At 32.1% G+C, this 15,694-nt stretch overlaps 1 protein-coding gene across 1 annotated transcript in view; it reads left to right on the forward strand.

Annotated features, from left to right (window-relative positions):
• LOC124947081 (protein madd-4) overlaps window positions 1-15,694 on the forward strand; it is a 187,568-nt gene that overhangs the window by 103,428 nt on the left and 68,446 nt on the right. Inside the window, 1 exon segment of the mRNA XM_047488736.1 lies at window positions 10,758-10,883. Within this exon segment, the coding sequence (XP_047344692.1) occupies window positions 10,758-10,883 (126 nt within the window).

The raw sequence follows: 15,694 nt of genomic DNA on the forward strand, positions 1-15,694 counted from the left end.
TACGTCGGTGTTCCGCGCGTTAGCGAACGGCACGCGGCTACGAGAGGATAGAAACACTTGGACCCCCCTCCTGTGTTCCTAGAGAAAAGTGACAAACGAGGGGGTTTATAAATTCTGGTCCAGCTTAAAGGCACGTTTCCTCTTGTACCACGCCCTCCTTTTACCTTCGTCGAAACATCCCCCTTTTACTCGTAAGAATACAAAAGAAAGAAAAAGATAGAAAGAGAAAGATAGTACGAGAGTGAAGATGGAGGAGAAATAGAAGGGCGAAGAGAGAGAGAGAGACAGAGAGAGAGAGAGAGAGAGAGAGGGAGAGAGGGAGAGAGAAGATGGAATAGAAGGAGAAGGAGAAGAAAAAGGAGAAAGAGGTTAAGAGTGGGGGATATGGAGCAGGTGGAAGGGAGGGAAAGAGGAAAATAGTCTCGTGCGAGGAGGAAGGTACACCGACCTCACACTGAGAAAACCTCCAATAAATTTGAGATTCGAGCAAGATTCGAGCTTCTATACCGCTCGAAAGAGAGAGAGAGAGAGAGAGGGACTAATTGGACGGCGACACACTCGTTCCAAGTAGATGTAGAAGTAAAAGGAGTGGTGGAAAACGCGTCGGTGGAAAATTTACGACTAAAGCATCCGACCTTACTACCTTCTTTCCGAATTTCCTTAATTTATGATGCTTTTGAATTCATGCTGCTTCTCCTGTTAAACCAGAAAAATCCTCTCATTGTATCCTATCATTATCGTACTCTCCTCGACCCACCTGATATTCTCTCTCACTCTCTCTCTCCTTCTCTCTCTCTCTCTCTCTCTCTCTCTCTCTCTCTCGGTGTGTCTCTCTCTCCCTTTTTCTTGAATTTTATTTACACATTTTTAAATTTTATTTTCTAATTTTTTCTTCTTTCCTCCATCTTTTTCTTTTTCTTTTTTTTTTTCTTTCTTTCTTTCTGTCTTTTCTCCCATCACGTAATTGGATACTCTTTCATTTAACGCATGAATCGAATTTGGATAACAGTTATTTCCAAATGCTTGACTTTAACATATTTGACTTTTCATCGTAGGTGTATTAAAGTAAAACCTTACATTTCGATTCTAATCGTCGATGTTAAACCCATGAAATCACGTCGTAAATTGACTTACACGTTTCTCGAACATAATGGATAAACTTTCGTTGAAAGGAAAGAAAAGAAAAGAAAAAACAAAAAAATAAAAAAAAGAAGGAAGAAATTGAACATTACATATAGAACATTAATTTTTCATCGGACAGATTCAGTGTACAATTGTTTTAACTCGGTAAATTTTTTTTTCTTTTTTTTTTTTTTTTTTTCTTTTTTTCTTTTCTTTTTCTCTTTTTTTTTTTTCTTCTTTCTAACAATGATTCCAATTTAGCGACCTCGATCCAACGAACAAATTTATATTTGTCGTTGAGTTTAACGGACCAATATGGTCGCCATTGAACTGAAGGTTCCAAAGCGGCCTAAGCCGACGGGAAGTTTGACAGTGAACAGACAGCGATCCTCGACGGTACATTATTCAAATCCATGAGTCGGTTTGTCTATCTGGAAAATTGGGGAGCTTCTCTAATTGGAACGTTTTGGGGGAGCAGGCGATAGGGTTGGATGAAGGGTGATTAAACGACGTAGGGTGATAGCATGGATAGCTCAGATGTGATTAAGGACATATTCGAACGTCTTCCCCAGCTGCTACTTCTAATGTCACCATTTAATCGATTAATCCGAGATTTACGTGATATGATATTTGAAAAGTCAAACTTATCGAATTTAGAAAATATATCGTTATTTAATCCCTTTATCTTTTATCAATTGGACGATTAAGGAATATTCAGGTGATCGTTAAAAATTATATCATTTTAAGAGCATCAGAAAGAGAATAAGAGGACTATTAATTGATAAGCATACTTTATCGATTGATAAGAAAATATCTTAAAGATTTTAAAAAAAAAAAAAGAAGAAAAATGCAAAAATAACATTTGCGAATTGAAAGGAAGAAACGAAAAGAGAGAGAGAGAGAGAGAGAGAGAGAGAGAGAGAATTGTAGCTTTTAATGTCTCATCTTTTATCAATTGGACGATAAAATTCAAATAATAGTAAAAATTTCTTTCTTTTTAAAAGAGAGAGAGAGAGAGAGAGAGAGAGAGAGACAGACAGACGGATAGAGACAGAGGGCTATTAATCGATAATCTGAAATTTTAAAGGGAAAAGTCGAAGCTTGCGAATCGTAGAAGACAAATATAAATTTTTAATGTTCAATATTTTATCTGCCAAACGATAAAATTCGGGAAACCGTAAAAATCATTGCTTCTCTAAAACGAATGAGAGAAGAGAAATATATATATATATATATATATATATATATATAGAGAGAGAGAGAGAGAGAGAGAGAGAGAGAGAGAGAGAAAAGCAGAGATTTTCGAATTGGAAAAGATGAAACTTGCAGATGAAAAAAATTGCTTTGTAATGTCATTGCATCAGATATCTTTTATCTACCAAACGATAAAATATTAAGCAATCATAAAAATTGTTGTTTTTTAACATCGAGATCGAGAGATAAAAAGAGAGAGAGAGAGAGAGAGAGAGAGAGAGAGAGAGAGGGAAAGAGTAGGACTATTAGAAAAGGTGTCGGCACAAGAAGGGCAGTTCCTAAAGGGCGGTGCCGTTAAATTTAATGAGAAAAGATAGCCAAGGTGTTTAGGATTATAGATCAACGTGGATAGGCATAGAGGAAGTTGGTCGTGCTTAGGATAGGAAAAAAAAAAAATACTCTTTGCCTTGGGAGGTCCGCGATGAGAGGGAACGAATGAGAGAGCGAAAGAGATAGATTCAGAGAGAGGGAGAGAAAGAAAGAAAGAGAGAGAGAGAGAGAGAGAGAGAGAGAGAGAGAGAGAGAGAGAGAGAGAGAGGAAGATCTTATCGAGTAACTATTGGGCGGTTACACAGCACGAACAACCATAGGGTGTACCGTTCCCTTTTGGTAGGTGGATTATAAACTTCAACCTATCCCACGCCTACGATCGTCCTCGATTGAAAGAAATTTACAACTGGTGGCTACTTTCTTTTTTTTTTTTGCTTGGTTATTCTCTATTTTTTTTTCTTATTTATTCTTTGTTTTTCTTTTTTTTTTTGTTTCTTTTCTTTTTGTAAAAATTAGGCGAACTTTATTATCAGGTATAATATACACGGATATATTCCTAATTCATTCAAGTATATGTCTCCTTCTAAAATAGAAATTAATCGTTATTATGATATAAATAATATCTGTTAATTATTTATTATTCGGATGAGTGTACTTTTTCAACGTTTATGTTTAAAAAAAAAAAAAACCTATTTGATCGTTATTTATAAGAAAAAAAAAAAAAAAAAAAAAAAAAGAAGGAGAAGAAGAATTCAATACGTAAATGTATGATGACGCAAATCCCGATTGAAAAATATAAAACTTAATTCATTTACATCATTACATTTACATTTACATTTACATTTTCATTTACTTTTATAAAATATTTATAATTTTAATTAATGAAAATATTGTTCGAATAAATATAAAAGCGAACAATTGAACAAATATTTTCATTACGAAAGATTCTTTTTTTTTTTTTTTTATCTCCTAAGCATCAATATACAAAATGATTATTATTATATCGTATACGATGTGTTCTCTTTTAACTCGTCGTTTATTTATTTATTTATTTTCTTTTTCTTGTTCTGTTTTCCTTTGGGGGAAAAAAAAAAAAAAAAAAAAAAAAAAAAAAAAAAAAAAAAAAGAAAAAGTTAATCGTCTTGCTGAAAGATCATCAAATTGTTATTTTGTTATTTTTGTCCAGAGAAAAAGAACAGTTATTTGTTAAAATGTTTAACGAGGAAAGTTCGAGGAACATAACTTGAACGAAAATCCTCGTGTAAGCTTTCCCGAGTCTCGCGCGTTCTTACGTTCGAGAAATCTTTGAATAATGTACTTAACATCTTAAACTGAAATGTCTTCTCTCATACTCTCTCTCTCTCTCTCTCTCTCTCTCTCTCTCTTTCTCTCTCTATCGTTCTCTTTCTCTATCTCTTTCTCGTTCTCTCTTATTACCAAAACGAACATCATCCCTTTTGCAAAAGTATCTCTTCTTTCTTGTCTTAGATAAAGTACCGTCAATGTTTCTAACCATCACCATCACCATCCCCATCCCTACCAGCATCACCACCACCACCACCAACATTAGCATCACCCTCGTCCCCCTTTTCAACTTCTTCCTTTCCTCTTGATAGTTTAAATTGACGTTACGATAGTAATTGACAGTTAGATGTTAAACGATCAATAAAAAACGATGGAATGATTCGATCAAGGCCATCCTTAAGATCCGATCGATCAAATTCTTCTTTATAATTCGCTTTGAGATCGTCGTTCTACATTCAATCATTAAAATAATTACGCTTGAAAGTAATTAAAAATTACGAATTATTACCGCGTACACTCGTTAATCTGCTTTTATATGATCGATTAATTTTCTCGACGACGGTGATAACAACAAAAAGAAAAAAAAAAAAAAGAAAAGAAAAAAGAAAAGAAATTATTTCAACTAAACATCGATTAAATCCAATGATCAATTAGCAGATTTAAATATTTTATAATTATTTGAAATCATCAAAAAAAAATCAAACGATTAAATATACGGATTAGATATGCTAATACAATTTATTATAAATATCTGAGAGATAGATAAATAAATAAATAGAGATAGATAGATAAAGAGAAAGAGAGAGAGAGAGAGAGAGAGAGGGAGGAAGATGGAGAGAGAGAGAATGCCATTGACACTTCTTCAACCCCCTTCCCTCCACTATAACCACTCTCCTATCACCATCCACTTCATCGGCCAAGCGTCGATCGTACAAACAATAGACAGACCCTCGAAGCATAGTTCACTGCGACTACAGAGAGTATGAGGGTGTCGTGCTATCAAGCCCCCCTCCCACTCCCCTCCCAACAACACCCCCTAAGAAGAAAGGGTTGAACTTGATATAATACCTAACTGACGAATATATGCTTTTGTATGGTTTTTGTAAATTGTTTTCACATTTTTGGCTACGTCAATCCCCATCCCCTTGATTCATTTGTTCCTCTTTTTTTTTTTTTTTTTTTTAACAAAAGTCGAAAGCAAAACGAAGGAATAAAAAGATGAAGAAAAAGATGAAGAAGAAGAAAAATAGGATTCACGAAAATCAGAAGAATAAAAACATTCCTTTTCCATCCATCCCACACACCGAAAGCCCCCCCCCCCTCCTCCTCATAGAATCCATAGAATTTTTCACCGAATTCCAATAAAATCTCTACCATAATTTTCCTTTACGTTATATCTTCTTCGTTCATTCATTCAATGATATCGACGTCTTTCTCATTGCTCCTTTATCTTTCAGAAGGGGTGAGAAGGGGGAGGGGAGGAGAGGGGAAATCGAGGTGAAAGATCGAAGGTTAAAAAAAGAAAAGAAAAGAAAAAAAAAATATATATATATATATATATACATGGAAGAAATAATAAAACGTATGAAGAGAAAAGAAAAAAAAAGAATAGAAAAATCGATCGGTAAATAAATAAAAAAAAAAAGAAAATTAATACGTCGACCTTAACAATATTCCCACGGTTTACATTTACGTTTCCCATCTCATAGAGACAAAAAAAAAAATATTATGGACGATTCACGAAATGTATATTAGGCTTTGAAAGTTCTAATCTGACAACACGAAGCACCTTTTTACTATGATTTCTCGAACTCGTTGTTATTCATTCGCCGACGCATATTTTTCAAATCGAGCCTAATCTTCTCTCTCTTTCTTTCTCTCTTTCTCTCTCTATCTCTCTTTCTTATATACGATCGAAACACGCAATTTCGGTTAAGAAAATTAATTTTATTCACACCATGGCGTAAAGTACAATCCCATGTTTTCCCGAGGACGCTCGAGGCGGCTACCTCTTTCTTTTTCTTTACTCCTTTATTTTTTCTTCTTCCTTTTCTTTTATTTTTTCTCTCCTTTTTTTCTCCTTCTCTTCCTCTTTCTTCTTCTTTTTCTTTTTTTTTTTTCTTTTTCTTTTTTTTTTTACAAGCCGCGACCCTGGGATCACTGTTGTTTCCTTAACACTTTCTATCTCTTTTTTCCTATTTCTCTCTCTCTCTCTCTCTCTTATACTTTATATTCAACCAACGGGAATATTTTTTTCTCTTACTTTTTTTTTCCTCGGTTAACCCCGACTAACCAAAACCTAATCAACATCCAATTCTTCTTCGTCTTCGATAAGAGGAACTTGATTGACGAGATAAATGGAAATACGTGAACGTATACTCAACAAACGAAGAGAGGAAGTCTCGGACTCGAACACGATACGTCCATTTAAATCCAGGACACGAAAGCGAAATTTTTTTTGAGTCGTTGTTTCTCTCTTTCTCTATCTCTCGTTCTCTCTTTCTCTCTCTCTCTCTCTCTCTCTCTCTCTCTCTATCTCTATCTCTATCTTTATCTAACGTCGACGATGCTTCGTTGTCACACTGGCTCTCCTCCGTACTTACACGCTCGTAAATACACAGACTTAATTTAATTACGTTTCCGAATGTTTCCCTATTATCCCAACACATTGCCGAACATTTAACTTCGCCAAAGTTTTAATTTCATCGCCACGTGCGACAATGACAGTCGATCGATTTTATTTTATTTTATTTTATTTCATTTCATTTCGTTCTATTTCATTTAATTTAATTTGATTTTATTTTATTTTATTTTTTTTTTTTTCTTTTCCTCCTTTTTATTTTTATTTTCTTCCGTCGAATAATCGAATCGCTTTTAAATTCCGTTTCCGTTTGGAAATTTGAAACAATTGGAAATTTCTCTTTCGTTTTAATTTATTCTTATTTTACGTTTCTTTTCCTTTCCCTTTTCTTCCGATTTTTTACTTTTTCTTTTCTCAATTACCTATAATTATTTATCGAAATATAACTATTCGATGAAAGTTATCTCTTCTTTATCGTAAAATTAAATAAAAGAAATTAAATTAAAGATCATACAACGGATAATGACAGAAAATAAATAAATAAATAAATAAATAAGTCGATTGTATAGGTGTTTAATTTAGAAAGGAGAAAAAATTTTTATTTTTTAAAAGTTTGATTCATTAATTTACAAAACATTGCCTCATTTGCCACGAGGAAAAAAAGAAAAGGAAAAAGTGAAAGAAAGTGAGGGTTCTCGGTTGTTCTTTTTTCTTATTCCTTTTCTTTTTTTTTTCTTTTTTTTTTTTTTTTTTTTTTTTTTTTTTTACAACAAAGGCACACGATACACGAGCCGAGTCATGTTCGGCTTAATTACTGGAATTAATGCGAACGGTTGGTGTTAATCCGTGTGCGGCACGCGAGCCAATCAAGTGGTTCAGATAAGAATGAAACGCTATCGAAACTAGACGGCTCGTTAGTCGTTCATGCGTTCGAGATATAAATTACATAGCTTAATCCTAATCCGTTTGAATAATGTTTGATAATAACTTTTTCTCTTCTTCGATAAAGAAAGAAAAAAAAAAAAAAAAAAAAAAAAAAAAAAAACAATCACAAAGTACATACACGCACATTCGCTATTCGTATCATTTTTTAAAAATATTCGTATAATAAAAAAAAAAAAAAAAAAGAAAATAAATAAACGTAAAAATATATATAGAGATATATTAGATCTATTTCGATTAAATTTTCTTCACAAAAAAAAAAAAAGAAAGAACGAAAAATAGAAAAAAAAAAAAAAAGTAAAAAGACGTATTACCGGTTCAATCATCCAGTTAAATATAATTATCCGCTATCTTAATCATCGCGATTACCTAACAAGTAACATTACTCCTCGATCACTATAATTTTCTTCGGAGCAAGGAAAAAGGAATGAAAAAGAGGAAAAAAAAGGAAGAAAAAAAAAGAAAAAGAAAACAAAGAACCAAAGAGAAACGTGACCCTAACAATCCATATAAAAATCTTTTCTATTGGCAATTCGTTCTATGATTTTTAATCGGCGACGAGACAGCGTATAATCAATTTCTAACTTGATAAATAACTCTGTCAGACCCTTTCAATAAGTAACATCCTCCTACTGGTTAAAGCTATAATTATTCTTTAGATCGACTGATATCCATTTTCGTGGATCTTGCAGAAAGAAAAAAAGAAAGAAAAAAAAAAATTTTTCCATTAACTATAATCGTCGTTTACGTCGATCTTCAACGTATGATTGATTTTTACTTATTATGTATATATATATATATATATATAATAACAAAATTATTAAGAACTTGAATGAAAATGAATTCATCGTATCTTGTGAAATTTAACAACAGCCAATTAAAATTATAAGCCAATCTATAAGCTTATACGAAAGTTATATGAATACTTTCTATATCTATCTATTTATCATCCATATACTAGTACACCTACGTACACTTATACAGATACATGTAATCACATATGTAACTAAATAGTTGCATACTTTACTCCTCTCTAATCCCGATCTATACAAGTTCATTTTCTAGATGCCCGAGGCTTCGAGCGTTAACCTTTAATTACAGGCCGGTCCGACCGTCTAAATTTATCGCTAATAACGTTGCAACGGACAGAGTTAAGCTCCATCAACTGAACGATCTTTATGAGAAGCCGCATCATGGAACGGAACCGAACGGAACGGAACCAAACGGGAAAGAGAACAAAATGAAACTAAATCGAATTGAACCGATAACGTTCTAACGCATACACATATTTCAAGTTATTTTCGAGATATATTTGACGTTTTCATTAAAACGACACATTATTTTTATCATTCAAAATAATTCCTTGTTTAAAAAAAATCTTACGTATTTTTACAAACTTATATCTTGATAAATTATTGATCGCAACGAAAACTCTATAGAAAATTTCCCTATAGGGATTTTTGTTTTTTTTTTTTTTTTGTTTTTTTTTTCTCTTTTTTATACATACAAATACAGTAATCAGGTAGAAATCAATCGGATTAAAAAGATCTACGGACTGATCAACGAACGTTCTTATCGTTTTCTTTTTTCTTATCTTTTTATCAACGTTGAAAAAAAGAAAAAAAATATATATATATATATATATATATATGTACGTATCATTTCGACGTATAAAAAGAGTTTGAACAAATTTTATATATGACGATGACGAGGAGGATGCTGTGATTCGTCGGTTTGAAATTTTTCAGAATGAGTTTTACTGAAAGTATACTGACGTATTATTACCACTATTATTATTACTACTACTATTAACTACTATTATTACTATTACAACTACTACTACTACTACCATTAACTAACTAATACTAATACTGGTCCGTAGAGCTTGTTATAAAAGTTCTCTCTCTCTTGTACGTTAATACCGGAAAATAGATATCCGTTTTCGGCTTGAAGCTAGGTCACAATTAAATTTTGCCTACTCTCATTTCTCATTTTTCTTTTTTCTCCTTCTCCCCCTCCCCTCCCCCCCCACCTACTCTCTCTCTCTCTCTCTCTCTCTCTCTCTCTCTCTCTCTCTCCATCTCTATCTCTATCTCTATCTCTATCTCTCTCTTTCCCTTTGTCTCTCTTTGCCTCTCTTTCTCTTTAACCCTTTTCTAAGCGATCGCGTGCGACCACAAGTTGGACATAGTTGGAAATATTCCACGAAATGAATCCTCGAAAAAGAAATAAAATAAGTTTTTTAAAAGGTGTCAGTTTCGGTTTCTCTAACAAACGCCTGACTTTCTATAAGAGAGAGAGAGAGAGAGAGAGAGAGAGAGAATTTTGTAGAGAGCTGAGAACATACTCAACTATATATCGAGGATACTTTATGGCTCGAACATGTCACGTTTCGGACCAGAATTAGCCATTATTTTTCTGCACTCGATCATAACGTGCCCAGTAAGCCGACTTCTATGGAAAAAAAAAAAAAAAAAAAAAAATAAACTAGAAAAAAAAACTAGAAAAAATATGTTCCTACTTTCTTTAACGCCAAGTTATAAGCCTCTATACCATATGTTTTTCTACACACGAACATTGTCGAAAATTTATTATTAATTATAAAGATTTATTTAAGTAATATATTTATAATATATTAATTGAATATAATTATATATTAATCACATTAACACGACGACGAAGATCTTGTTGTATCTTTTTTTTCTTCTCTCTTTTTTTCATCTTTTTTCTTTTTCTTATGATTTGTTTTATTGTTAATAAAAAAAAAAGAATATATATATACATATATTGATTATTATTATTAATGCGATCTAATATATAATCCACTGGGATTTAATGTGCACGTAAAAATATCAAATATTTCTTATTTTTTGTTTCCTTTTTTTTCTTTTTCTTTATTTTGTTTTTCTTTTTTTTTGTTTTTCTTCTAAATATTTACAGTATATCTTCTATTTCTCCTTTCTTCTTATTTCTTTCCTTTTTTTAATTCTTAATGAATATTCATATTCATCTTAATTACAATTATAATGTAGTAATTAATATTTTTTATTTTCTTGAGTGGAAATGTAACGTAAAAAAAAGAAAAGAAAAAAAAATAAGAAAAAGAAAAGAAATCAGGAAGATCAGTTGATTTTTAACAAATTTAGAAATTTTCGATATCTCCCTCTCATCTTATATTCTTAATGGAATATAATCAAATTATAATTAATAACATATAAATTAATAACAATAAAATTTTAATATACTGGAGATATCATTTATCTTTATTATCATATTATTACAGATATGTCTTTTGGGAGTAGCAGTTAGTGACAACAGTACGATCGATGACGATCATTCAGCGATCGAGGACGGAGTATCAGAGATCGCGAACGTCGCCAACAATCTTGACATAGATAACGTCGATCAGGTAAAGGATTCTCATATATAATATTTTAACATTCACGACATTTCGAGGAGCGTCTCGTTTCATGCATGAAATAAAAAGGAAAATAGAAAAAGGAAAATAAAAAGAGAACAAGAAAGAGAGAAAGAGAGAGAGAGAGAGAGAGAGAGAACGAAAAAAGAAGGAAAAATAGCTTTTGACCGAACGAATTCTTCGGGTGTTGGCGAGTTTACAAGACGAATTGCAAGTCTCACTGAATTTACAAGTGTCAGCTGCACGGCAGAAAGTAAGAAAGAGAGAGTGAGAGAGAGAGAGAGAGAGAGAGAAAATGCATGGTAGTTTTCGCGTGTTTCTATGCAACAAACACGAATTTTACAAGTGGGTAAAAGAAAGGAGTGTCGAACCGCTAGAGGAAGAATAAACACTCTTATTCATAGTAGTCGGACCGAAACGGGTCGCCAGAAATCATTATACCAAATGAAGAAAGAGAGAAAGAGAGAGGAGAGAGAGAGAGAGAGAGAGAGAAATGAAAGAACAAAAAAAAACCAGCGATATAAGAAGGATAAAGTATGGAAAGGGAGTGGAGTACGAAAAAAGAGAGAGAGAGAGAGAAAAAAAAAGGGGAAAAAAGATACAAAAGAAAATAAACAAATAAGTAAAAAGAAATTAAAAGGACTATTAAAATGAGGGGGGGGGAGGGGTGGGAGAAAGAAAGAAAAGAAAAGGAGGAAAGAAACGAAAGGAAAAAAGAAACAAAAATGAGGAGTTGACAGGAATCATCAAGTTTGTCGCAAAACGAGAGAGCTTTTATTTTTCCGCCGTCTTAACACCAGTTCTACCAAGTCTTTTCGACACGCCGAGATCCCTTGACTTCCTTCCTCCTCTTATTCTTATTCTTCTTCTCATCCTTATTATTTTTCTTCGTTCTCCTTGCATATTTTTTTTTCTCTTTATTCCTTTTTCTTTTCTTTTCTTTTCTTTTCTTTTTTTTCTATTTTTCCTGTTCTTTTCGTTTTTTCTTTTTTTTCTCTTCTTCTTCTTTTTCTTTTTTTTTTTTTTTTTTTTTTTTTTTTCCTTTTAATTTCACCTCTTTTTACCTTCGATATACATAAACGGAAAAAGGATTTAAACATTTGACTCTAATACTTACGTTATTAACATCTAACATTCCACTACTAACAGCTTGAATCCAATTAATTCTCGAGTGACGTATTTCAATATTTGTTCTCAATTTTTTTTTTCTATACTATTCTCTTGCACACACACACACATATATATATATATATATGTGTGTGTGTGTATATATACGTATGGTATGTATAATAAATGTCGTATAAATACCTCCTTTAATCTTATTTAAAACGTTTTAACGAAATTTCATTTTTAATTTCATTTCGTCGTTTTCATTATCGTAATCGGTTAAAACGATACTATGTAATATGTTAACGAATATCTTAAAAGAAAAAATATAAGAAACTTTTTATCTACATAACATTTTATATATATAAATTTGTATAATATATTTCTTTAATATAGAAATCCATAAAGATATGATTGCAAAATAGTACTCAAGTTCTTTTTTTTTCTTTTTCTTTTTTTTTAATCGAGCGTCCAAGCTTTTATATATAAATATATATCTATCTACGTATACACATGCACACATACACACACAGACACACATATATATATATATATATATTTTAAGAAGTATAAGACTATGGTCGTATTGTTTCACCGATTGGGTTTCGCGAAACCATAGAACGTAGTAAGCGTCGTCTCTATTCATGAGTTTTACCATTTTCTCCAAGTTCGTATGGGCAATGAACTCTACTTTTCGTTCACACGGTTGCTAATGGATCCCATCCTCTCCCCCCTTCTCTCACTATTTTCCACGAATTTTCATCTTCTCTTCTTCTCCTCTTCTCTCTACTCTTCTTACCCCCTTACCCTCTATCCCAAGCACGTATTATCGGGGTAAGCATTACTTGAAAAATGATCGTTCGTTCGTTCGTTCGTTCGTTTTATCGTTCATTCGTTCGTTCGTTCGTTCATTCGTTCCTTCGGTTCTTTCATTCGTCGAAACTACCGTCACAATGTGCGATAATAATAACAAAGAGAATCACCATTATGGTTGGAACGCAATTTCGTATAATAACGTATAATATTAATGAATATCATTCGAGTATAACGATTGTTATATATCATTCTTATTCTCATAATTCTCATGAAAATGTAATATATTTATTTTGAAAAATCATTAAAATCGAACGAACCATTCGACGATATGATATCCTTCTCTCTCTCTCTCTCTCTCTCTCTCTCTCTCCCTCTCTTTCTCTCTCTTTTTCTCTTTGGATCTTCTTTGGTACTTTCGAGACTCGATAGTTTTAGAAAACTGGATCGCTGTGAAACGCGCTTTTACTCTGTTAGAGCGTATGCATCAGTAAACATGAAAGTTTAATGCAATACCGTACGTAATCGTACTTCATACCAACATCGAACGTCCATTTGTGAGTGCAAGAGAGAGAAAAGAGAGAAAGGGAGAGACGACGACGATGACGACGACGAGGACGACGACGACGACGACTACGAAACGACGTCGCTCTGATAAAACGTATTTTCCAACTTTCATTGACGACTTTCGCAAGCCAAAACAATTTTCTTCCTAAAAATGGATCAACTTGTACCGCACGCCGAAAATTGTTCACTTAAAAGTGAGTTTTAACAGTCAACTCGTTAAATTTCTAACGACATACTTTACTTCCTTTTTTCCTCTCTTTTCTTTTTTCTTTTAATTTTTCCTCTCTCCTTTTTCCTCCTTTTTCCTCATCGGAGCATTTGAAATTTTTTTTAATAATATAAGACGCGGACGTGTAACTCCTTTGGTTTTTTTTTTTTTTCTTTCCTCTTCCTTTTTTATTTTGTTTTATTTTGTTTTATTTTGTTTTCTTTTCTTTTCTTTTCTTCGTTCATTTCGCTTAAGAGAAAAATTCAATAAAGAAAAAAAAGTCGCAAGTTTCGTTTCACTTAAAATTACTTATACTCTCCCCACCCCTCTCTCTCTCACTCTCTTTCTCTCTCTCTCACTCTCTCTCTCTCTCTCTCTCTCTCTCTCTTTTCATCTATCTATCTATCTTTTTATTACATTTTTCTTTAACCATGTCACATTTTACAAATATACACGGAAGAAAGTTTGCCGCATTATAAGAAAGGATACAACTTTTGAAAAGAAGGAGAAGAACATTTCGAAGAGAAGATATCTCATAAAATCGAAATATCGTTTGTCTAGTAGATCCATGTTCTCTCTTTCTATGTTCGTTCAAGAAAATTTCTTTGCCATTCCACGAGTCGCGCGACATTACTACGACCGCGAACTTTCTTCCGTGATCGGGATCCGTAAAAATGGAATAAGAGAAGGAAAAAGAAAGAAAGAAAGAAAAAAAGAAAGAAAGGAAGGAAGGAAGGAAGGAAGGAAGGAAGGAAACAAATAAAAAACAATTCTCGCGAAAGAAAATTCTCGCGCGTGTATTTACGTAAAAGTCTTTGATGGGGGATGGGTGGTGGTGAGTGTTAAAGAAAATAAAGGAGGCAAGTAGATACGTGATTCGATGAACAAAACCGACGATGGTTTTGTGATTTTTTTTTTATTACTAAAAAATTTTATATATATATATCAATCTTAATATACTTTTCCTTTCATAATAATATTATTCTTCCTCGAATTATTAATTGTCCATTGTATGTCAAACTTTAATTTCACCTGGTATAATCGTTACTTTTTCAAAAAAAAAAAAAAAAAAAAAAAAAAAAAATAAAGGAAAAATTTACAAAAAGAAAAGAAACGTTCGAGTTTACCCCCTTTTTTTCGTTCAATTTCAAAAAAGATTTCCAAGATCCTACCTTAATGCGTTTCTGTTTTTTTTTTTTTTTTTTTTTTTTTTTTTTAGAATTCAAACACCTTTTCTCAATGTACCGAACCATAAATCTTCGTCACTGCGAAATAAAATTGTGTACGTCGTTCGCACACGTTACGCCTACATTGTTAGACAATATTTATGTACAATGGATAGATACGTGCATTAAACTTTTCACAAAATGCATTCTTATATACCTTTTCCTTTCTACCTTTCGTAATCTAAACGAAGAGTTTATTACATATCTCTATATCATAAAACTATGAGATGATGATATTATTCCGAAACATCCCGTTAGAAGAAGATAGAATTTCATTAGTTAGAAAAAGTTCTTAATACGTTTCTAAAAGATATATTGCTTATTTACGTACTACGTATATATATATATATATATTTGATATTCATGTTTTCTCTCGTTAGCTGTTTGTTAAAAGTCTTTTCAATAAGAAAAAAGGAAAAAAAAAAGAAAAGAAAATATATTTCTATATAAGACTTATTCCAATTTTCATTTGATCCAATTTAATCAGAACTTTTGTTCTTTCCTTCCTTCCTTTCTTTCTTTCGTTCTTTCTTTCTTTTTTTCTTCTTTTCCTTTTCTATTTCTCTTCTTCGACAATAACATATCAATGAATTGACACATGTCATGAATTTAACGCAAACGATATTAATTCAATTTTCAACGAAATTATTATATCTTTCGAGATACGATCGAGTTTTTTGATAATTCTTTTTCTCTTTTTTTTTTTTTTTTTTTTTTTTTTTTTTTTTTTTGTATTAATAACATAATTACATTCATTCTTCGAAAGATAATTCGAGATTGGGCACGAGCTTGAATGATATCGATTGGATTGAAATAATTCATTCCGATAGGAACAAAGTAAAAGGTTTAAAAGGACAAGACAAAGAATAATGTGTGACTTT

This window comes from Vespa velutina, chromosome 2 (genome assembly GCF_912470025.1).
Source record: "Vespa velutina chromosome 2, iVesVel2.1, whole genome shotgun sequence".
Taxonomy (NCBI): domain Eukaryota; kingdom Metazoa; phylum Arthropoda; class Insecta; order Hymenoptera; family Vespidae; genus Vespa; species Vespa velutina.